General features: G+C 46.2%; 1 protein-coding gene across 3 annotated transcripts in view; it reads left to right on the top strand.

The window, feature by feature from the left end:
- crybg1a (crystallin beta-gamma domain containing 1a) overlaps positions 1–23336 on the top strand; it is a 75181-nt gene that overhangs the window by 19136 nt on the left and 32709 nt on the right. The window contains exons 2-3 of one of the 3 annotated variants that reach the window (XM_072690007.1): positions 11148–11292; positions 22048–23201. In XM_072690007.1, the coding sequence (XP_072546108.1) occupies positions 11148–11292; positions 22048–23201 (1299 nt within the window). Of the gene's footprint in view, positions 1–11147; positions 11293–17215; positions 17281–21464; positions 21498–22044; positions 23202–23336 lie in introns of those variants that run through there. The other 2 variants (XM_072690008.1, XM_072690009.1) reach the window with 2 other exon arrangements.

The raw sequence follows: 23336 nt of genomic DNA, 5'->3' as shown, positions 1-23336 counted from the left end.
TACATTGAGGGACCTCTGTTCCCTGATGACCTCATAAACCCGCCACTAAACATTAGGCCTGTATTAGTGGCTCAGGACAAACCGGTGAGTTCAGTTTGGAGAGCCGTGACAGAGCACAGGGCAGGCTGAGCTCTGTCTTCAGCAAAGAGTATTCCTGACGAGCTACACAGCTTCTGAACACATCAGTAGTGCTTTGGTTCATTTATCCAGTGCACTCCTCGCGGCAGCCCAGTGTTACTTACGTGCTGTATTTATGACTCTGCCATCTGCTTCCATCTGTATATAGGATGCACCGATTCGATACCAGGATCAGATATCGGCCCCGATACTAACCAAATTAGCTGGATCGAGTATCGGATCATTAGGCTTGATCCACAGGGCAGATTCCCTCGCTTTCCCATGCTGCAGGTATGATAGGCCTCATAATTCAGGATTGGAGCAAACTACAGACATCATCCACATATCACAGCAAATAGCAGGACGTACCCTATCTGACCAGCGTGGTGCCCAGCTAAAATCCGCACAGCAGCCGGCTCTGTTTACTCAAGATTACATGATTTTTCACGAAATATCAGTAAATTCCAGATTTAAATCCTCCGTCTGTAAGCTTGTGTGGGGGGAGCAAGTCGGACCCTCACAGCATTTCCCTGAACAGTAGAGACAGTTCCTCCAACAAAAGCAGGAGAAATCATTTTTATAGTGTATATAAAAATGATTTTGTCCATATCGTAACAACTAGAATACTCAATAAATGCTGTCATTTTTTCCCTTCTTCTATTAATTCTACAGTTCTGCAGTGAACGCTACCTGTTGGACCCACTGAGGTTCAGGAGGTTCAGCAGGTTCAGCTCTGCTGCTCCACAACAGAAATGCTCTCTGCTTATTTACCAAACAGGTCCGCGGAGGCCGGGATGTAGGTCAGTATGAGTCTCAGTAAGCTGACGTTCCTGTTGCGTCTGACTGACTTGTGTAACGGGTGTCGACACTTAAAAGAACACCCCGGCACATGGACTGTGCTGTCTGGTCAGACAGGCTGTGCTGAGTCGCTCATCATTCGATCCAACCAGGCAGCGTTTTTTTAGCGTTTAACCTTTAAAGCAGGGAGCTGGATTTCTCTGCTGTGCATACAAAGGTGGGGCAGATCCGTCACGTTTGGCGGCTGCATCCGCATGGTTGAGCTTAATTATGAAAGGTAGTTAATGGAGTAATTACAGAGAGAGAGATGACTTCAGCGGGGATTTCCTATTGGTGACGGCTCACAGGAGCCACGTAGGATAGCCTAGCTTAGCCTAGTATAGCTTCCAAGACTGTAATTTGACCTTTATTACTTTATGTAATTATGTAATACCCTCTGGGTTGTCGGGGTGTCCAGTCGGGAGAGTTTGTGGTTAGTTAGCTAAATAGATTGTAAGTAGGGTCTGATAGGGTTAGCTTCAGGCCACACGGATGTCGGTCGTGTTTACGATGTTGTGGCGATCAATTTAAATAATAATAAATACTTAATTCATTTATTAATTATGTAAATATACAATAAAATGAACTGTAGAAATTCAACAAAGCTGTAGCGCTGTTATTATAATTATTAAAAATAAATGGCAATCAAGCTTAACGTAACTGTAGGGTAACCAAGAAGAGGAGTCTGTCAACAAATGCTGGTAATAGGGGGTTTATTCGTGAGATAGCCAGCCTTAGAAAAAATGGTAGGCCCGTATGGCCGTACACTTCCATACACCTTCAGATTCGGCTACTCCCTTCACACTACGGTCTCCTTTTTGCCAATCATCACCATCTGCTCTGTGACCAGTTTTCTGCACATCCAGCGAGACCCCCACTGCACTGTACTGTACTCTTCTCAACGTCTGAGTCCTGTCGCACACCCCGCATACACTTACAGCCCGATTATCCTTGTTACTACCACCTGGTTTGTTGCCACATTTTAATAGAGCAATACAAATGTATAAATTCCAGTGTAGAAATGTGCTGACGCTGCGTATTTTACAGATCACCTTCGTTGAAGAAAACTCTGGTCCAGCTCAATGGGATCCTTTGTAATTGAGTTCTGACTTCTGAGGCACTCTGGCGACCCACTCATCCTCACACCGTGACTCAGTGTTTCGTAAAGCCCAGCTTAGCCTTTAGCCAGTAGCAGAGCTATGCTCTTGCACAAGGAGGGGATGCACCTCGGTATTGTTAGTGGGCCTACTTTCCTGCTGCCTGTCGGTGTTATTTTTAGAGTGGGCTTCCTCATTGTCGCTTCCTCCATTTGGACTTTCCTCATTGTCACTCTTGTGATTCCCGAATCAGTGAATCTCAGAAGATCAGCTTTGCCCTCGTTTACTAACGAGGTTCTTCTGTTCCATCATCGGAGGAACGCTGTGCTCCAGGGGCATTTCTGGACTACTGGTTGTACTGGAGCGTACAGCTGTACCCCCCTGCTTGCCTAATAATATTAATAATTATAATAATAATAATGTTAGTAAATATTATTCCTTATTATTATATTAGTAATATTACGAAATAATAATATAATATTATGAAATATTTCCTTTATTTCTAACTATAGCTAGAACATTTCGAAAGCTTGTCATCAATGCCTTTGTTACTAGCTAGCATAAATAAAGCCTATGCTAACGTAACCTTACAGTCGTCATTTAATAGAAATAATAAAAACTAGATACAAACATATTTCTGCTCAGTTGTTATTTAATATGCATAAAATATGGATATAAAACTTAAAAAACGTATTTCTGTTGTCTGTCTGTCTTAACAAACTTTTAGTAGCTTTAAAATGAAATACGAATCATTCCATAAATAAATGCAAAATGAACAAAATAGATTGAACGAATCAGATGAACAGCTTATTAAATAGAATAAATGAATTGAATGAATGAAATTAGTAACCTTATGTACAATAAAAGGGGTGTTAGCACTGTTAGCACCGTTAGCTATAACCGCAGCACAGCTGGCATTAAAAAAAAAAAAAAAACGCAGGTATTTTGCAAGCCTGTGTCATCAGTGCCCGTAACTAGCTAGCATAAAAATAAAGCCAATGCTAACAACACTGATGCCTTTGCAAGTTTAATTAATACCCTTTGCTTCAGTGCTTTGATATGTAGCTATGCTGGTGACTTTTATCAATAATTTATAAATAGTTCTGATCAGAGGAGGACGGGTCGGGTCCCAATTGTGAGAACCAAGGCTCACAAGGAGGATCCAAACCCACCCCTCTCCTTTGATAAGAGGCTATAACCAAAACGTACAGCAGTGAGCTATCAGTTAGCTGCTCAGTCTTTTGGAAGGACACACTGGGCATTATGGGAAATGTAGTGCCTGAAGTGAATTTGTGTATCATGTCCTGTAGTTCTGCTCAGCAGTTCTGGGTAATATTGACTTTTACCGCTGTGATTTTACTAGGGACACGTCACCCAGTACATCAGGTCTAATGATGCTACACTTTTAAAAAAGGGTGAAGAACCCTTTAGAGGCTTTAATGAACTCTTGATGTAAAGCTGCTTCACCAATTTAAAGGTTCTCCACACACACACACACACACACACACACACATCTCTCAGTGGTTCTTCTATGGCATCGCTCAAAGAACCTGCTGTAGCTCCTTCATTGCTCCTGACACAGCTTTTCCCTCTCCTCAGACTGGTTGATGTTACACACACACACACACACACACACACACACACACACACACACACAGTCTCAGGTGAAGAACCGTCACTTATCTAAACTCTCACACGCCTTCCTGCCGCTCCAGCGCTGCATATCTCTCGCCCTCAAAGAGGCGTTCAGGTCAGAAATCATATCCAGACAAGCAGCTCCTTAAGCTACTCTTCCTGACACAATCTGTGCAGGTCAGGACACACTCCCCGAGAGGCCTGAAGAGGCCCTGCGGAATAAGGCTCCTTTTGTTTCACGCTCAGTCAGCCAGGCCTTGTTTATGTGCGTTTGGGAGTATCCGAGGTCGGTTCATTTCGATGGTGAGAGGCTCAGAAGTGCAGTAAGAGTGATTTCTCATGCCTGATGAAATGAGAGTGCTGGTAGAAGTTCATCTTCGGGCTGTAGGGAGTCCTGGACTGTGATGAATGGTGGAGGATGGTTAGACTGAGGACTTTCGCAGAAATGGGCTTAGTAGTGGATGAGATATCTTGCTTATAAAAACTTTAAATGGACAGTAGACCAGTCCACATGATGTCCTGCTCATAGCAACCTAGAGGGCCAGTAGACCAGTGGACATGATATCTTGCTTATACCAACCTTAAAAGGCCAGTAGACCAGTGGACATGATGTCCTGCTCATACCAACCGTACAGGACCAGTGGACAGAATATCCTGCTCATAGCAACCTAAGAGGGCCAGTAGACCATTGGACATGATGTCCTGCTCATAGCAACCTTAGAGGGCCAGTAGACCAGTGGACAGGATATCCTGCTCATAGCAACCTTAGAGGGCCAGTAGACCAGTGGACATGATGTCCTGCTCATAGCAACCTTAGAGGGCCAGTAGACCAGTGGACAGGATATCCTGCTCATAGCAACCTTAGAGGGCCAGTAGACCAGTGGACATGATGTCCTGCTCATAGCAACCTTAGAGGGCCAGTAGACCAGTGGACAGGATATCCTGCTCATAGCAACCTTAGAGGGCCAGTAGACCAGTGGACATGATGTCCTGCTCATAGCAACCTAAGAGGGCCCGTAGTCCATTGGACATGATGCCCTGCTCATAGCAACCTTAGAGGGCCAGTAGACCAGTGGGCAGGATGTCCTGCTCATAGCAACCTTAGAGGGCCAGTAGACCAGTGGGCAGGATATCCTGCTCATAGCAACCTTAGAGGGCCAGTAGACCAGTGGACATGATGTCCTGCTCATAGCAACCTTAGAGGGCCCGTAGTCCATTGGACATGATGTCCTGCTCATAGCAACCTTAGAGGGCCAGTAGACCAGTGGACATGATGTCCTGCTCATAGCAACCTTAGAGGGCCAGTAGACCAGTGGGCAGGATATCCTGCTCATAGCAACCTTAGAGGGCCAGTAGACCTACTGAGCAGACACTCCCCCCAACCATGGGTGCACTGTTCTACTGTGCAGCAACCCCTGCACAAACATAACATGGCGCTCATACTCCTTTGACCTACACATCGCAGTACTCACAGTAACATATTACAACTGGGGGTGCCCAAACTTTTGCACGCCCCGGTACACGTGAGCAAATACATGTTGTCCATGTTTGAAAGACCCCTTCCCTGATGACGTCGACCCCAGTCGAGCCTTCAGTCCCCCAGAGATGTAGCCTCACCTACCTGCCGACCGGACAGATGTGCGGTCGTAAAAGTGCGAGCAGCTGCAGCAGAGGCAGGAGCGACGCCACAGGGGTTTAGCTGCGGCTTCCAAAGTCAGCAGCTCAGAGTCAGAATACTGGTCACATGATGCGAGTGTGTGTTTATGTGTAAATGGTATTAAGTAGCTTTCAGGTGTTTATAGTCAATAAGTGTTGATCAGGATAAGGGATGTCTGAGTGGAATCCATGTCAATAAGGTCAGTATGCAGGTATTTTTTAAGTGGAGCCAGGAGGGCTAAGCCTTAGAAGTCCACAGGAATTAGTGTATAGGCTATGTAAATACTCCATAATGCTCTAGGTACTAGACCCTGTTGGACCACCACTAGCCTGGAAGAGAGACGGTTGGGCGGCATGGAGGCATACAGGTTCCACAGATGTTGCAGCTGGGCCTGGGGATCCTGGGCGCTCGTAGGTGGCCGAAGCTGGTGTTCCCATAGATGCTCGATTGGCGATCACACCAGCAGCTGGAAGCCCTCACCACAAGGCCTTCAGACTCGAACCTGAGCATCGCCGGATCCCAAACAGAACCTGGATTCGCTGCTAAAGACGATGCGGCCCAGTCAGAACTGTGGGAGCTATTCGTGCTGGTGTCCCACCATAGTGCTTCGGCAACCTACGAGTGTTCAGGATCCACAGGCCCAGCTGCTACATCTACAGAACCTGTATGCCTGTATGGTGTTAAGGGGTTCTGGTCCGTAGAAGTCCTGTACACCGGTCTGGAGCAAAATAGTGGGATTTGATGTGGGTATGATGCATCACTGTGCTGCTCTGGCCCGTCTCTGAGATGTTGCACTGCGGTTTTCACTGATGGGCCCAGCAGACTGACCTGAAATGCTCTTAAGAGGCCTGACGGGATCTGTTGTACTCAACACTCCACAATAGCAGTAGATTGCATGGAAGTCAACAGCTTAGCTAAATAAACAGGAGCTTTTGTCTGGGCCGGCGCTTTTGACGAGCCAGGCTTTCTGTGGAGTCTGTGTGAGCTGGCTCTGGCCTGCAGCCTTTATGGGCTGACTCATAAGCTGGAGAGATCTTAGTCACAGGCTGGTCCCTCTCCAGCTCATATTTCAGTTTGCACAACTCACTGCTTACCACGTATCGAGCCACTGTGTGTACAGTCATGCTTGCAGCATGTGATGTGTTGTCCATGTTTACTAGTTGCACAGAGGTGCAGACTTCTACAGGTCACACAGGGGGCGTGATTGGACCTGGGTTAGCTTATAGCATTGCCCTCTCAGACTTCCCAGGGCTTTGCTTTCTTGGCTTTGGAGTCTTACCAGTAAACAAGTGATCCGGTGCTGCCCCTTCTGAAGTGTGTTTAGCTGCAGTTTGGTTCAGCTGAGGTCGTCCAGTCCGAGTGTTAGCTTTTAGCCTCCTTCGCTTCGTCGCGTGCCGAGTTTGAGCTCCTCCGGCAAAGGAAAAGTTCTCCTGAAGTTACTGCCGCGTTTTACTGTTTCACCAGCTTTCACTAGAGCTTTCGTTAGGGGGCGGGGTCTATGTAAATTTGGGGGTTTACATAAACAAAGAATCAAGACTGTTACATAACATCCATAGTTTTGGATTTGGCCCGTGGTTCTGCTGGATTTTCTTTGGTTGCTTTGATTGTTTCCAGCTGGTTGCTATGGTGTTCTTTAGTGGGTGCTAGGGTTTAGGGTGTTGCTAGGCAGTTGCCATGGTATCCCAGATGGTTGCTACATGGGTGATATAGTGTTGCAAGATGGTAGTTTATGCGATTTTAAGCGGTTGCTGTGGTGTTACGTATCTTACCTTCCGTGCCTTGTTTACTTATTCTACAGAAATTCATAAAACCATTCATGCTATGATGTTGCTAAGTGGTCGATAAGGTATCCCAGGTGGTTGCTATGACGTTGCTAAGTGGTTGCAGGGTGCTTTGGCGTTCTTTAGTGCCAGGCAGTTGACATGGTATTACAGATGGTTGCTATACTGTTGCAAGGTGGTAGATATGTTATTGTAAGTGGTTGCTGTGGTGTTGCTTTTTGGTTGATAGGGTTTTACTGGGCAGTTGCTGTGGTAACCCAGGTGGTTGCGCAATAAGACCACAAGAACCAACAGGCTACATCAGGATCGGCAGCTGTATTTACATCAGAAACGGCTCTGATTTCTGTTCATCAGTGTTTCTAATATTCTGTGGTTACGGGAGGTCGTCAACCGGTGGCTCTGTGGTCGGAATCGAACCACGACTTTACTAAACAGGTGGGCCACGGCCTCTCGACTGTACACCAGCCAGGTGGGGCATCGACCTTCTAGTAAAATGGTCAAGCAAGAGTAACCTTGTTTACTGTACTGTACTGATTGAGTACCAAGCCACGGCTGTGTGCTTCAGCTTATGCTTGAAGCATATTTGCCTGGGTGAGATAGGGCGAGAGAGATAAGTAAAGTAGGCCGGGAGGTTGTAGTAATTGCTTTTCTTATTCAGCACTCATGATTTCTACAGTAGTTTAGGTTACGCCCATATCATTACTGAACCCATTATCCACGTTCAAAGGCTGCCGGCAGCGTCCTGCGTGGTTTGTTTCCTAATTTAGCTCCTATTTCAGGTTTGTTTGGGTGTTCAATACAAAGACGGTGGCATCGGAGGAATGTTCCTGAGCTGAGGTGGCTCCAAAATCTGCATCAGACCTGCACCAGCATTCAAGGCTAGAGTTGATCCTGCTTCTGTTGGAGTAACAGTCTCTTCTGTCCAGGGGAAAAGGCTTTCTACTAGATTTTGGAGAAGAATTGCTGAGAGGATTTGATTGCATTCAGCGACAAGAGGGTTATTAGTGAGGTCAGGATGTTGGATGATGATCACCACCCCAACTCATCCCAAAAGTATTGAATGGAGCACCAACCATCATTCCAGAGAACACGGTTCTTCTACTGCTTCACAGCTCAATGCTGGGGGGCTTTATACCCCTCTACTAGCCCACGCCTGGTATTAGCTTCATTTTTATCTGCTCCAGAGAGTCCTATTCTATTGGCAATACCTCTCTACAGGGATTAGACTAGTGTGTGTTTGTGTGTGTTTGCACATCTATGTCAGCAATGGGTGCAATTTAAAGTTGCTGAATGCACTCGTTCGAAGGGGCGTCCACAAACTTTTCGATTCTCGTTTCTGTATTGCGCAGATGATAAAACACCTGTTGGTTCTTGCTATTCAAACGGATTTGTTTGAAGCGTGATGCCGCCAGCCGTGGAAAGCCCTGAGTGGTTTATTTGCATTCACTGTTTGTTCTTTGGGCATGATATCCAAGGCCTCGGGTTGCTGTTTGGTGCTCAGCTGTGCTGCAACACCAACAATATACCTAAAAGCCTTATTCGGCTCGCCCCCTTCAGTACATGGACATGTTCAGATGACTCCCATACTTTACCCATAACACTCAGAGACTGAGCAACAGTCCTCTGTGTAGTTTTCTCTCAAAATGGTAGACATTCCTGCCAGCTTCTCGAGCTCTTCACACTCACACACAGCTCTGGTACAAACCTGGCTCTTTACGGAACCATTGTAATCGCTCTTTTCTATGGAACCATTGGAAGCCAGGGCTAATTAGTTAAGTGTAGCTTGGCTTTTTACAGAGTTTAGCAAGTGAAAACATGAGTGTAATTGTTAAATTAATGGAACTGAAACTGAAACAGCTACTAAGGTCAGGTTTGTGGCTATAGGGGTCACCTCAGGGCATATCTCCAAATACCATCAGGTAGCAACTAAGATACGAAGGTTAATTTTAGTGGCCTTTATGGGCTGGGGTGTCATATGGGGGGGAGTTAGGACGATTCTAAGGGCCTGTGACTGAAAGAGGCCTAAAAATGTATTAAGGGAGTGCTTTGGCAACATTGTTCAGTTGTAGGGCCCAGTGTAATATACTTTCCTGGGGGCCAAAATCCCTGGCAGTGCCCCGACGGCCTGTAGGAGTCACTGTATGTTGGGTATGTTTAAAGAATCCATAGTTGTATTATTTGGACATTGTAACGGAGGACATGTTTGGCGTGAACCAGACATAGCGTTTGAACACAGGAACCCATATTAGCTGTGAAGCATGGGGGCGGGGGGGGGTGGAAATATCATCATGGTTTGGGGCTGGTTTTCTGCAGTAGGGTCTGGAAAGCTCTCGAATGTAGATTCCACAATGAATCCTTTATTGTATCAGAGGGAGCTTGAGGGAAATGTGAGAGCATCTGCCTAAAAGCTAAAGCAGAAACGTGCCACAGCTGAAAGACTTCTGTATGGAGGAGTGGGAAACGCTTTCTCCATGTTGATGTCAGAGACTGGTAGATCACTGTAGGAAACACTGGGTGGGGGGAAATACCAGCTATTAGGTTTTCACAGGGTGTCCTAACTTTTTATTGACTGTAATTTTTATTGAATGTATATAATTGGAACATATATGTTTCCCAGGCCGCTGTGTTCTCAGGGTTGCATCCCAGGAAATATCCATGAGGGAACATAAGACCCTGGGAATATAGGTGAGGAATAGAGGTCCCTGGCAGGAGTGTCCCAATCTGGGCCCTTGTTGCATTCCTCACCTTCAGCAGGTGAGCCGTAATGCACAATGCAGAGACAAAGTCCAGGAGGGTGATCGGGACAGGAATCAACAGGAAAAAGACATGGAGCTGTTGTGTTTCCTCCATTTTCATAGAGAAAGTCCCTGGAGGGACAGTCTTCAGTATAGAAGACCGCTGTAGTGCAAAGGCTTGCCATGGCCTGTGTTGATGATCATTCTTCAAGACCTTTCTTTTCGCTCCAGGAACCACCTTCAGTGAGAAACCCAGGAGACTTGGATTTTTGTGAGCCTTTAGTGCCCTCTGCAGGTAACTCCTCCAGTTAACACCTGGTCCTCACACCTCCTTTCAGGAGATGGCATCTCAGGAGAGCGCAGTGAGAGATACAGGACTAAAAGAGCGTCGCTGAACAGTGGAAAGTGCAATGAGGCCCTGGAGTGTTTTGGTAATGCTTGAGTATTTTTGTAAATGCTGACTCATTAGGTCTGAAAGGCCTCAGACACACCTCAGAGGACGGAATGCCGCTTGCGTGGTGTAAAGGTCATGTCAGTCACAGGCTGAAATGAAGCAGGGTACGAGGTGTTCAGTTCACGCAGTCCAAATAATGCTACTCCAGCGTAACAGAGTTCAGGTCGGTGGCATATTTTTGGGCCCATGTGGTCACAACTGTGAGTCATTCGGTCCAGATACGTTCAGAACGGGGCTTTTCCCAGTACCAGACACCAGGGAGGGTTTGTTCTACTGAGCTGTACCTCAACTGAGTTTGGACAACGAGTGTCCCAAAGAATGGAGCTCTCCAGAAAACTGGGCACAGCCTTTTTTTTTTTTTTAGCAAGCTGCGGGCTGGAGGCAACAGTGGCAGGAAGAAGAGCCCAAGAGCATGAGGTAGAACTCCTGAGAGGAAAAAAAAGGAGGAGGGAAGACTGTGTGGGGCAAGTTGTTAGCTACAATAAATTGACAAATGTATTCGGACACCTGCTCATTCACACACTTCCACTGCCCCATAGCTCAATACTTACTGGCCGACTTTATACCCCTTCGGCCCACGCCTGGCATTAGGCATGGTGCCAGTAGGTTCATATTTATGTGCATCTGAGAGGCCTGTTCTATTGGCAGTACCTTTTTTTATAGGGACTAGTCTAGCTGTGTGTGTGTGTGTGTGTGTGTGTTGGATGCATTCATTAGAAGGGCTGTCCACAAACATTTGGACGGGTTTGTGTGAACATGGTGAAAACATAGTGACCTATACCCTGTAACCAACCAGAGTCCATCATCTCTGATGACTTGCGTCCTCTCTCACAGGAGCTTCGACCAGCTGAGCATCCGCACAGAGGACAACGTGATGATGGCGGACACCTGGTCCACGCTGCCTTCCGAGGCGACCTCAGTGATGAGCCTTGACCTCTACTCCTCCACCCCGGCCTCCCCCACTCGACGGCAGCGGAAGGTACGCCCAGTTTTCTGCCTATCAGCTTTGGAAGTAGTAGTAGTGAAGCCACCCCGGAGCTATCAGAGCAGAGATCAGCAGGAGCAGGGCTGGGCTTCACAGTTATTGGTGTATCAAATCCTCGGTTGGAATGTCAACCTTTCATAGCATTTTTATTAGCGGAGGGGAGGGGAGTGTGGGGGGGGGGTCACCAGAAAAGGCGTGAAAGATTGATGTATAACCACTCCTGTAACGGCTGGTGTGTATTTTACGGTATGACGTACTGCACTGTTGTTCTTTCCGTGGTGTCACGATGATGTCACGCTGAACGGACCAATAGAAACTCTCCAGAACGACTGGGAATCAAACCTTTTTGCATCGACTTCCATTGAAAGTTAAGACGGATTTGTCCTTCTCCTGTGAAGCTGCTGTTTTTTGCAGTGTGATGATACACTGCATGCCCAAATGTTTCTGGACACCCCCTATAGAATGAAAGCATTTATGCTGCTCTGTATACAAGTTGCACTAATTGCTGACACAGGCAGGCTGTGTGCATGCATTTGCACATCTATGTCCCTGTAGATTCTCTAGAGCCTACTGAGACCATTTATAAAGCCAGGTGTGGGGTAGAGGGGTATATAAAGCCCCCTGTATAAAGACCTCACTAAAGTTCTCGTTTTAAGCAATGAGAGACACAAGTTTTTAATACTCTTGATTTCGGAAGAAGCAATGAATGAGCAGGTGTCCCAATACTTTTGTCCATATAGTATTTACATTATACATTTTAGTATATTTTTATGGTTAGTGGAGTAGTAGTGTAGCATAATGGGAAACCACACTGTCTTCCCCTTCCTGCCTAGGGTTTGATTTCCTTGGGTAAGACTCCACACTGCCTTCTCCTACCCGTGAAACATGATTCACATGTAAGGGTCACCCTGGATCAGTGCCTGGATCAGCCAAATGCTATAAATGTAAACATATCATTATATTGTTAGTGTCATCTCATTTAATAATATATAATAATAAAAATAATACTACAGTCATTTCTACACAGTCGAACATATATAAACTCCCTGGACATGCCCAGTCAGGGTAAGGATTAGCCCAGTCTCCCGAGGCAGTTCCTGCACACTGACAACTCCTACTTTCCAGGATGTCAACTGTAGGGTGCAGAGGTCCAAGTCTGCTTGAGAGCAGGTCAAAAGCCATGGTAGATCTCGTATACTGACCAGTAGACCCTAATGCCAGGGCTCAATACGGAACAGCAGGCCCAGTTCATGGAAGACTGGGCTGGATCTGACTGGATTGAGGCTGTTAAAACAAGGGGACATGTAAGCGAGTATTCCAGGAAAGCTTCACATCCTCAGCCAAGTAAACTGGAGCAGACTGGAACTGAAGGGAGCTACTTCGTGTGAATCTTTGGCACAATGCATGGAAACGAGCACTGCAGTGGTTTATGGGGCGCAAAAGGAGCATCTGCAGTGAACGTTTGCCATGCAAGTCCAATAGCTGTTCACACGGGCATCTCCAATCCACAGACGCCAGAGCATGCGTCTGTTAAGACCTCGTAGCTCTGTAACTAGTTAGGACAGAAGCTGTGTCCCAATTCAGGAGCTGCATCCTTCGAAGGACGCCGTTTACAAAGGCATGGCCTTAGCCGCCCGCGGTCTGCTCTACTGTGGATGCTCTGGTCACCTACAAGGGCGTGACCTATACAAATAAGCCTTGGAAACGGGACGGGACAGCCTAGTCATGCCGCAGTCATGCAATCGGTCTTCACATGCAGCCTCTGAAGGATGCAGCCCTTGAATTGGGACACAGCTAGAGACTGTGCCACGGAGCACCGAAAGATGCCGCCCCCCTTTAGGCCCTGAGGGCATTCTGCAGCTTTTGGTTGTATACGTACCCTTGTGTTTATGGCTTGTGGGCTTTCTTCTTAACACTGACTCATCTTTTCCAAGAAAGCTTATCTTATGTGAAAATGAGTCCGCCATGGAAGCGCGCAGACAGTGTCCACAAGAGGGCGCCGATGGCTTCTGTGGATCAATCATCTCATCAGTGTGACATTTCCTGTTAAGCAAAACACAGGCTACATCAAACAACAGCCGTGCCTTCATCAGCACGCTTCTGTGCGTGTCTCTGTGGCACTGCTGTACTGTGGAAAAGGGCGGACTGGTTTGAAATAGCCCGAGGCCAGGGCAGTGCTCCATTCTGTGGGCAGCTGACTGAACACAGGCTCATGTTACAGTGCAGGCAGTGTGCTCTTTGTACTACGCTGGCATCTGAGGTCACTTCCCAGCTAACCCAGATGTCCTAACATGTGGGGCTTGTATGGGTGACCCAGCTGGGAACCATGTTGGCCACACATTTGGATGCCCACCAGGAGCATCCATCAGTGATGGCACCAGATTGGGGCCTAGATGGGACCCATGTGAGATCAGGGTGGGCTGTGACGATGGGGCTCATTTGCGAAGCCCAGCTGGGTCCCAGTAACAACACAAATACAAACCCGCTCAGAGCTCAGGCCCACTTAGAACCTACCTAGCCCACCTTCCAGCCATGCTGACCATATGGAGGACTGAGGTATGCTGAGGTTAGTGCTGAGTATTTTGTTCAGTTTGAATATCATTGTGTCCTCCCTTCTTTACCTACACGTCTCTAAGCAGAGGTCCTACCATGTGTGTGTACACTGGTAGTAGTGACTCACTGTAAGCCACAGGCTGGAAAAAGTACCAAGTACCAAGCTTCTACCCACAGATCTCCAGCTTCGTGTAGAGACAGTGGTCCACTTTCTGCTTCGAGACAGTCCGAGGACCTAGGTAAGCTTTTAAAAGCATGTCTTCTAGAGAGCTGTGGAGCAGTGGATGATGAGGTGGGGTGGTTATTATCGCATTTGTTGCTGAATACAGTGAAATTCTCACAGCTATGTTCCTCCAAAATCTAGTAGAAGGCCTTCTTCCCTGGACAGTAGAGACAGTTACTCCAACAAAAGCAGGAGAAACTCTTTATATATATATATATATATACCCTTGATTTCAAAAGAAGCAACAAGTAAGCAGGTGTCCCAATACTTTTGTCCAGTGTATCTTTTTTATAGCCTTCTTTGTAGGCATCAGTTCAGCTGCATTTTAAGAGTCCCGTCCTGCTGCTTAGAGGAGCTCTAGTGTTGTACATTAGCACTGGTTTCTCTGGTAAATTCTGCTGTCGTTGTCACTATGGCTTCAAAGAAGATCAGGATCCAGATCACATTTTAAAAGCTGTTCAATCCAGGTCATTCCAGATGAAAAGCTCAAGGATTTACTTCCTGCTGTTCCTAACATGCTCGGACCGTCTGCACATGCAACCCTGACTTCCCAAACGCCCTGTGGACAGCACTTGTAGATCTGTGCACACACACCTGGCTGCTGCTTTATCTCGAGTCACATGTTGACAGACTACACAACTGACAAGTTTGGCAGGAAACGAGCGAGACTGATTTGAATAAGAATGCTGGAGGGTCCGCAGACGTGTGTGCTGATTAAAATGGATGGAAACGAGTTAGAATAGACGGAATGCACCAGCAAAACAATGGTGGCGTAGTTAAAAAATACAAAATTTGCAAAAATACAAAAATTATTAAGGAATAAAGAAATTAATTTAGCAAAAATAAATGTACACATTTTCCACAAAATCCATATTTTTGCAACATTTCCGTATTTGTGCTACATTTATTTCTGTATTTTTGCAAGATTAATTTCCATATTTTTTGCATAAGTTAATTCCCGTATTCTTGCTAAATTAATTTCTGTGTATTTTTCTAAATTAATTTTTGCACAATACATTTTCATATTTTTGCAAAAATGAGTTCTCGTATTTTTGCAAAAAAAGAAATCTTTTGCTGCATTTTCGTATTTGTGCTAAATTAATTTCTGTATTTTTGCAAAATGAACTTCTATATTTTTGGCATCAATTCACATATTTTTGCTGAATTAATTTCTGTATTTTTGCTAAATTCATTTCCGTATTTGTGCTAAATTAATTTTTGTATTTTTGCTAAATTCATTTCCGTATTTTTGCTAAATTCATTTCCATAGTTGTGCTAAATTCATTTCCGTATTTGTGCTAAATTCATTTCCGTATTTGTGCTAAATTAATTTTTGTATTTTTGCTAAATTAGTTTCTGTATTTTTGCTAAATTAATTTCCGTATTTGTGCTAAATTAATTTCTGTATTTTCACAAAATGAACTTCTATATTTTTTGCATCAATTCTCATATTTTTGCTAAATTAATTTCTGAATTTTTGCTAAATTAATTTCCGTATTTGTGCTAAATTAATTTCTGTATTTTCACAAAATGAACTTCTATATTTTTTGCATCAATTCTCATATTTTTGCTAAATGAATTTCTGAATTTTTGCTAAATTAATTTCCGTATTTGTGCTAAATTAATTTCTGTTAATTAATTTAATTGCTGTGTGTTACTACTGTACTACTACTGTCCGTTACCTTAATGCACCTAATACACTTCTCATGTGTTTTTATAAATCCAGTGCTCCTCCCAAGCCTTTGTCCGGTAGCGTAGCAGACAGAATAATGGAAACACTGGCTAATACACTGATGGGTAATAACTGTAATTAGGCTTGTGTTCATTTCTGGAGCAGCTTCAGTCCTTTCCTACAGGGCCGTTACACACGGCCTGCAGCGGGAAACCAGACTGAGCTCCAAGAAGAACAGACCTGCTATTATGCTAAATGGATGAGTGTGGGAGTGTGGGCTGCAGGCTCAGAAGAAAATGCCATCCAGATGTAGAGAAAGTCGAGAGAAGGGAGGATGGTGACTCACCAGCGCACAACCTTTCCGTCCACTCTTCTGACTTCTGCATCTAGACTCATCGTCGCACGTCATGTGGCTTTTTCAACATTTGCTTTGGTTACAAGAGGTTTCTAATCGCAGCCGTATCATAACCTGAGCCTATGGACAAAAGTATTGGGACGCCCGCTTATTCATTGTTTCTTCCGTAATCAAGTGTATTAACAATGAGTTTATGCTGCTTTTGTTGGAGTGACTGTCTCTGCTGTCCAGGGAAGAAGGACCATCTTTCTGATAGATTTTGGAGGAGCATTGCTGTAAGGATTTGATTGCATTCAGTGATGGGAGCGTTAGTGTTGGATAAAAATCGCAAACCCCACCCAACAGCTAGTCAGAACATCTCCAGAACATTAGACGGGTCTTATATGGTATGCAGTGGTCAGCACCTACCACACATGCTCTAAGGAAGGACACCCAGAAGTCATGGGCGCCCAAAGTTTATAGATTCAGTCCATGGAAGCCCCGCCTCCGAACGTACAGGAGGATCTGTTGCTAACTCTTGATGCTAGCTACCACAGAACACCTTCAGAGGTCGTGTGGAGTCCATGCCTTGATGGGTCAGAGCTGTTCTCCACTAAGGAGAACCTACACAACAAACATTAAGCAGGTGGTTTTAATGTTATGGCTGATCTGATCTTCAGGCGTAAACCCATTGCTTGGATACACTTCCCTTAAGTTGCCAGTAGATGGCCCCAGAGACTGCCTCCTAACCCATGTGGCTCCACTGGTGCCACTAACAGTAAATGGGCGGTGTTGAATGTCCTGTGTTGGTGAAAGACACAGGTAACCGGATCCCAGCTGGAGCTTTGAGACTGACCTACTTCAGGCTGACCCACTGACTGCTGTCTGCCTGTCCCACGGCACAGTAATGCCTGTGCCAACCTTTGCTACCTGTGGACAGTCTGCTGTAACCCACGTATTCAACCTCGTAGAACTAGGAGGTTCGGACACCAACCCGTAGAAGCCTCATAGCATAAGCCACGCCCACTCTCCGCCCACTTTACAGTGATAGGCTGCACCGAGGTGCTTAGTTTTGAACTTTGGATCCAACCCTAATCCACCCCATTAGGGGTGGTGGATTTGGCTTGGAGGCAACACCCGCGTGAAGGTGGTGGCTCTCCAGGAGGAGGGTTGGAGACCACTGGTCCACTGGAGGTGGAGGTGAGGCTTTACCATAGTGCAGCATTCATAAGGCTTCATGACACCTACATAAGCCTCTCATAACAACCTGCAATGACCTGACCTGGCCTCACGAACGCCGTCTTACCTTCAACCTGGTTAAAGACATGCCTGGAACTCCTCACCTCTGGCGCTCAGCCCTTGCTATCTGCTCCTCAGGCCTGTCCTGACTTAAAAACAATGCTGACTATGAGGCCTGTGTCATTACTGAGGTGTGTTGAGGTGACAGCTAAATGTCTTATGAGTCAGTATAAGGATTTGTCCCTTACGAACACGAGTCCTCCCTTGTTTACCTACCGTCTCTGCGTCTCTCAGTCCACGGCTCTCGCGCTAGTCCCTTATCTACCAAACGTACACTAGCAGTATAGACCAGCTGTGAGCCACGGGACGGAAGAAGGAACTAAGACTCTGACCAGTGCCAGCCGGCGCGGTGAACAGCCGTCCAGAAGAGAGGTGAGTCTGGGAAGCGTGTCCTCTGTCCCTGCAGGTTTCAGTTTCTTTACGATTTGTCTCCGAAGAGATGCGATCCACCTCCAGGTGAGCTGTTTGGTAGATGATGTCAGTCGGATCGGGTGATTTATGAAGCAGGATGGAGAAAACGTGGAGCCGTGTTTGAACAGGATGTCCGAAACAAAGGAGTCCTGTCAGCCTGGTCTGCAGTGGGATCTCCCAAAATCTGAGCCTTCACTTCAGGTCATTGGAACCAGTCTATGAAACGTGCGTGCGAGTGAGCTTGGCTGGGTGTAATACAGCGTGTTATACTGTAAGACGCTCAGGTGTGTGTTTATTAAGGACTTGGGTTGGGTGCCTTCTCCAGAGGTTCCTCTTCTGTTCAAAGCTGCTTTTGTTGGAGTGACTGTCTCTGCTGTCCAGGGAAGAAGGACCATCTTTCTGCTAGATTTTGGAGGAGCATTGCTGTAAGGATTTGATTGCATTCAGTGATTGGAGCGTTGGTGTTGGATGAAGGTCGGCACCCCACCCAACAGCTAGTCAGAACATCTCCAGAACATTAGACGGGTCTTTTATGGTATGCAGTGGTCAGCACCTACCACACATGCTCTGAGGAAGGACACCCAGAAATCATGGGCGCCCAAATTTTAAAGATTAAGTGCATGGAAGCCCCGCCTCCGAACGTACAGGAGGATCTGTTGCTAACTCTTGATGCTAGCTACCACAGAACACCTTCAGAGGCCAAAGTAAAAGAGTTTTCTATATACAGCCATATTCAAAAGTTTGGACACCCCTGGTCAATTTACATGTGTTTTTGATTTTTAAGTGAAAGTAAGTTCTTCAGAGTGCACACTTCAGCATGTTCTACAGTTTTATTAGCCTTTAGTAGCTTAATTAATATTTGTATGTAAACACAATACTACATTTTCAACTCAATTTGACCTCAATTATAGTGACTGACTGTGATGTATGTAAACTGGATAGATTCGGTGACCTACTCACGTCCGCTCAGTTTTATATTATTTAATGAAAGTAATTTTGGAAAGATTTCAATAATTTTTTTTTGTTTTAGTATTTTTGTACTTTTATTTGAGTAATTTTGAGAAGATTTCAATAGATTTTTTAAAGTATTTTTGTACTTTTATTTGAGTAATTTTGAGATTTTATTAGATTTTGTTTGAGTAATTTTGAGATTTCAGGTGTTTTTTTGAGTAATTTTGAGATTTTTTTGAGTAATTTTGAGATTTCCTTTTTTTTTTTTGAGTAATTTTGAGATTTCAGATGTTTTTTTGAGTAATTTTGAGATTTTCTTAGATCTTTTTGAGTAATTTTGAGATTTTATTAGATTTTTTTGAGTAATTTTGAGATTTCAGATGTTTTTTTGAGTAATTTTGAGATTTTTAGATTTTTTTGAGTAATTTTGAGATTTCAGATGTTTTTTTTGAGTAATTCTGAGATTTTATTAGATTTTTTTGAGTCATTTTGAGATTTCAGTAGATTTTATTTTAGTATTTTTGTACTTTTATTTGAGTAATTTTGAGATTTTATTAGATTTTTTTGAGTAATTTTGAGATTTTATTAGATTTTTTTGAGTAATTTTGAGATTTCAGATGTTTTTTTGAGTAATTTTGAGATTTTATTAGATTTTTTTGAGTAATTTTGAGATTTCAGATGTTTTTTTGAGTAATTTTGAGATTTTGAGATTTTTTTGAGTAATTTTGAGATTTCAGATGTTTTTTTTTGAGTAATTTTGAGATTTCAGATGTTTTTTTTTGAGTAATTTTGAGATTTCAGTAGATTTTATTTTTAATATTTTTGTACTTTTATTAAAGTAATTATTTGCATGCAACTCTGTCATGTCTGGAGCTGAATAAAAATGAATGTAGGTCTAAAATCCTCTCAGAATCACTCAGATAAAACCCTTTAAAGAATCAGGGTTAGCTCAGTGGGTGACTGTGATGTGTGTATAATTGATCATTGGGGCAGGTTTGACTCTCCTACCCACGCCCTGCATGCTAACCTCCTCCTCCTCCTCCTCCTCCTCCTCCTCCTCAGTCAGGTCGGTGTCCGGAGGGGCTGGGGCTGTGGCTGGGGCAGGGGCTGGGGCTGGGGCAGGGGCAGGGGCAGGGGCAGGGGCAGGGGCAGGGGCAGCTGTGTGAGGCAGCAGGGTGTGGCAGTTTGGCTCAGGGCCGTTTCCTTACCTCTGTAAGCGTGTGATTCACTGGGGGCAGTGTTTGACTTTGTCCCTCGGTTGTGCAACAGCTGCAGGTATTCTGTATGAAGCCCTACCTGAGAGACATGCTTGGGCTGCTGAACACTACTCTCTCTCTCTCTCTCTCTCTCTCTCTCTCTCTCTCACACTCACACACACACACACACACACACACACACTTACTTTCGACTTCATCAAAAGTTTGTCAGCGGTTTGGACTCGACACACACACACACACTCTCTCTCTCTCTCTCACACACCGGCTCGGTAATAATGACCAGGGATTAATTCATCATTGTCAGCGATGTGAGCAGAGCTGAGTGTGTGTGTGTGAGTGTGTGTGAGTGTGTGTTTGGGGGTTTCCTCGATTTGGGAAGTTTACAGTCCGGGGCTTCCTGACTGGATTTGACCCGGTTTCTTTCAGCGACGGATGTAAAAATGGTGAGTTTAATACAACCAGAGGTTTGTCTGACATTCCTGCCTCTAATCTAATGTGCTAATTTAGGGAGTGGGCTATTCTCAGCCCTGGCAGGGACGCTGTGCATTGTCGAGCTTACTGAGGGACATTTTCCAGGGAGAGTGCCAGGGCCATGCCTGCTGGTTGCCAAGTCCAGGAAAACCCCCCAGACCCGAACACGCGTACCAGAGCTGAAACTGCCCATATTGTTCATATTCTTCTAGTTAATATCTTCTGAACTTTACTTGTAAAATCTATCAAATCGTTTTAAACAAGAATAATACTTTTTATTTATTTTTTTTACGCAATTTAACATTTTTATTCTTTTATTTGTATTTTTTCTTGATCATTTCTCAACCTCTACCCCGCTGTACGAACACCGCCGATCTGTGTTATGTTGCCAGATATTCAACACCACGACCAACACGTCTGCATTTCCAAGCTCCGTCCGTTTCCGCCGTGCAGTTCCTGAGAGCGACTAATCTGGCAACCCCATCCGGTACCGCTTTCCCGCCTGCATTCAGGCAAGCCCCGCCCCGCGCGCCGAGTTCCACTACTCCGTGTTCAAGCAGCCAGCCAATAGCGGTACGACTAGAGATGCTCCTGGCCAATCAGCGTGCAGGAAAAAAAAATCTTGAAACTTTTAAAAGTTTCCATGACTGTCCTATCGTGGGATAAGGCGGGATATTTCCAGCCAATCGTAGTTTAGGAGGCGTGGTGTTGGGAGCCAATCTGAGTGAAGAAGGTGGAGCACTCCCAGCCAATTATAGTGTGGGAGGCGGGCCAATCCCAGCCAATCCCGGCGTAGGAGGCGGGATTAAGCTGGCCTTTTATGGCACACTGTCCGAAAACGGGTAGGGGAAAAAATCCAGCTGGGGTTAATGTGATAGGAGCGGTACAGAGGGAGAGAGAGAGGGAGAGAGAGAGGTAGAGAGAGAGACAGTGAATTATTGAAGTGAGCAGATCAGGTAGGCCTGGGTTCGTAGCACATGTCTCGCCTCTCTGACATCTCTGACTTCTTCGGACCTGTCTTTATGAACCTGGCCGGAGTTTGAGCGCCTGCAGACGTGGCACTGCGAGGTAAAGCTTTTTGGGGTTGTGATGGGATCTCTCAAGGGTTCTGGTTTTGATCACACAGCCGGTCTTGATGGGGTAGCTCTTAAGGTGGACTGTAAAGGCAGAACCGGTGGGACGCCGGAGTACGGGCCGGCCGGATAAGGCTGAGAACTTCATATCCCAGTGTTTCCGTTGTGAGGTAGTTGCTCCTCCGTGCCGTTAACGGGTTCAGATGGCAGGCTGTCAAGTTTCCAGTGTGCTGGGAAGTCGTCTCCAGCTTGGGGCTCAGGGGGGAACCTCATGACCCACACAGATATTTTTCTTCTTGCTTAGTTTCAGTTCTGGGCAGAACCTTGGAGATGTCTCGGTCTTTGCCGAGCTAGTCTACCCCCCAACGCTGGGAATGTTTGTGGCAGTGTTGACGGTTCTTTTGCAGTTGAGCTGGCACTGGAATTCACATACGTTGGAAAAATAGCTGTGATTCCACGGCTTGGACGGTTTCCAGGTATGCCACCTCCTCGGTGAACGAGGCACATGTCTAACGGGGTTTGTTTTTCTTCTCTCTCCTCAGCAGAATTCAGACGAGAAGGCAGGTGTGCTGAACCGGGTCGCCACATTCTTCTCGAAGAAACGAAAGAACAGGGCGACGTCCCAAGATGCAGACGAAAGTGGGTCCCAAGCGACCAGCCCCGGCGCTCCCGAGGCACCCGCAGGCTTGAGGCAGTCCTCGGGTAGTTTGGACGGAGAGCAGGCTTTCGTTTCCGAGGTCAGGCTTAAAGGAAGCCCCAGCACCCGCAGCGTGGCCTCCATTGTGACGGATGGAGGAGACCTGCCGTTCGCCGACAGCGAAAGCAGCAGCCGCGGGAGCGTGAGGGAGGTGACCCGTCCTGAGAGCGGAGAAGACCCGAAGACTCAGCGTCTGGTAAAGGAGGTCAGTAGGAAATTGCAGGTGTTCCTGGAGGAGACCAGCGTGACCAACGGGGACGAGTGCCAGATCACGCAGAAGACGATTAAGAAATGTGTGGAGCTTCCCATCAAGAGTCCCCCTGAACCCCAGTCTTCAGCCGCTGAGCCAGAACTTAAAAAGACGGTCCTAAAAACCTTCTTGAGGGGTAAAGGGAATTACACGGCTCTAACTGGGGTCACCCTCGGCTCGCGCTCCAGAAACGAGTCGAGCTCCGAGAGTTCTTCGGAGCAGGCCGACGGCGAAAGCATGGGCAAGAGAAACGCAGGCCGGAGGAGGTCGCGCAAGCTGAGCGACGGCTCTCGCGAGGCGCTCAGTCCTACCAAAATCTCATCCCCCGAGGCGGAGGAGGGGTCCTCCCTGGCCTCGCCCTCGCCCGTGCAGGTACACAAAGCCGTGTGGGTGGAAACGCACCTGGAGGAGGAAGGGAGCGACTCACCTGTGCTGGCCACTCCCGTTCCAGACAGCCCAGGTGAGAGCTCGCCTGTGCTGGGGACGGACAGCAGCAGTGCCCCCTTCCCTCCGCTGGAAGCAGGTTTCGAGCCGGCGTCGTCCATTCCCACGTCTCAGGCCTCACTGGAGATCAACTCAGCAGAACCTGAGAAACGCAGGAGCGTGAAGCTGTCCAAGAGCGAGAAGTTCTTTGCCAAGAAGGTCTGGGTCTCCTCGCGGACGAGTTTGGACAGGGAGGAGGAAGAGCCGACTCTAGAAGCGACCTTGGATGTAGTAACGTCTCAAGGCCAGAAGAAATCTGCAGTGAGAATGTGAGTGAACCTGTGATGTGCTGCTCTGTACTGTACTGTACTGCGAGAGTCTGTGCAATGATGCTTTTGTTCCTCAGGCCCGGTTGAGATCCGAGTGTGCAACATGATCTCCAGCTTCCCATGATTTTTGTATGA

Source organism: Salminus brasiliensis, chromosome 10, assembly GCF_030463535.1.
Source record: "Salminus brasiliensis chromosome 10, fSalBra1.hap2, whole genome shotgun sequence".
Lineage (NCBI taxonomy): Eukaryota > Metazoa > Chordata > Actinopteri > Characiformes > Bryconidae > Salminus > Salminus brasiliensis.
This window is presented reverse-complemented; position numbering and strand designations above follow the sequence as displayed.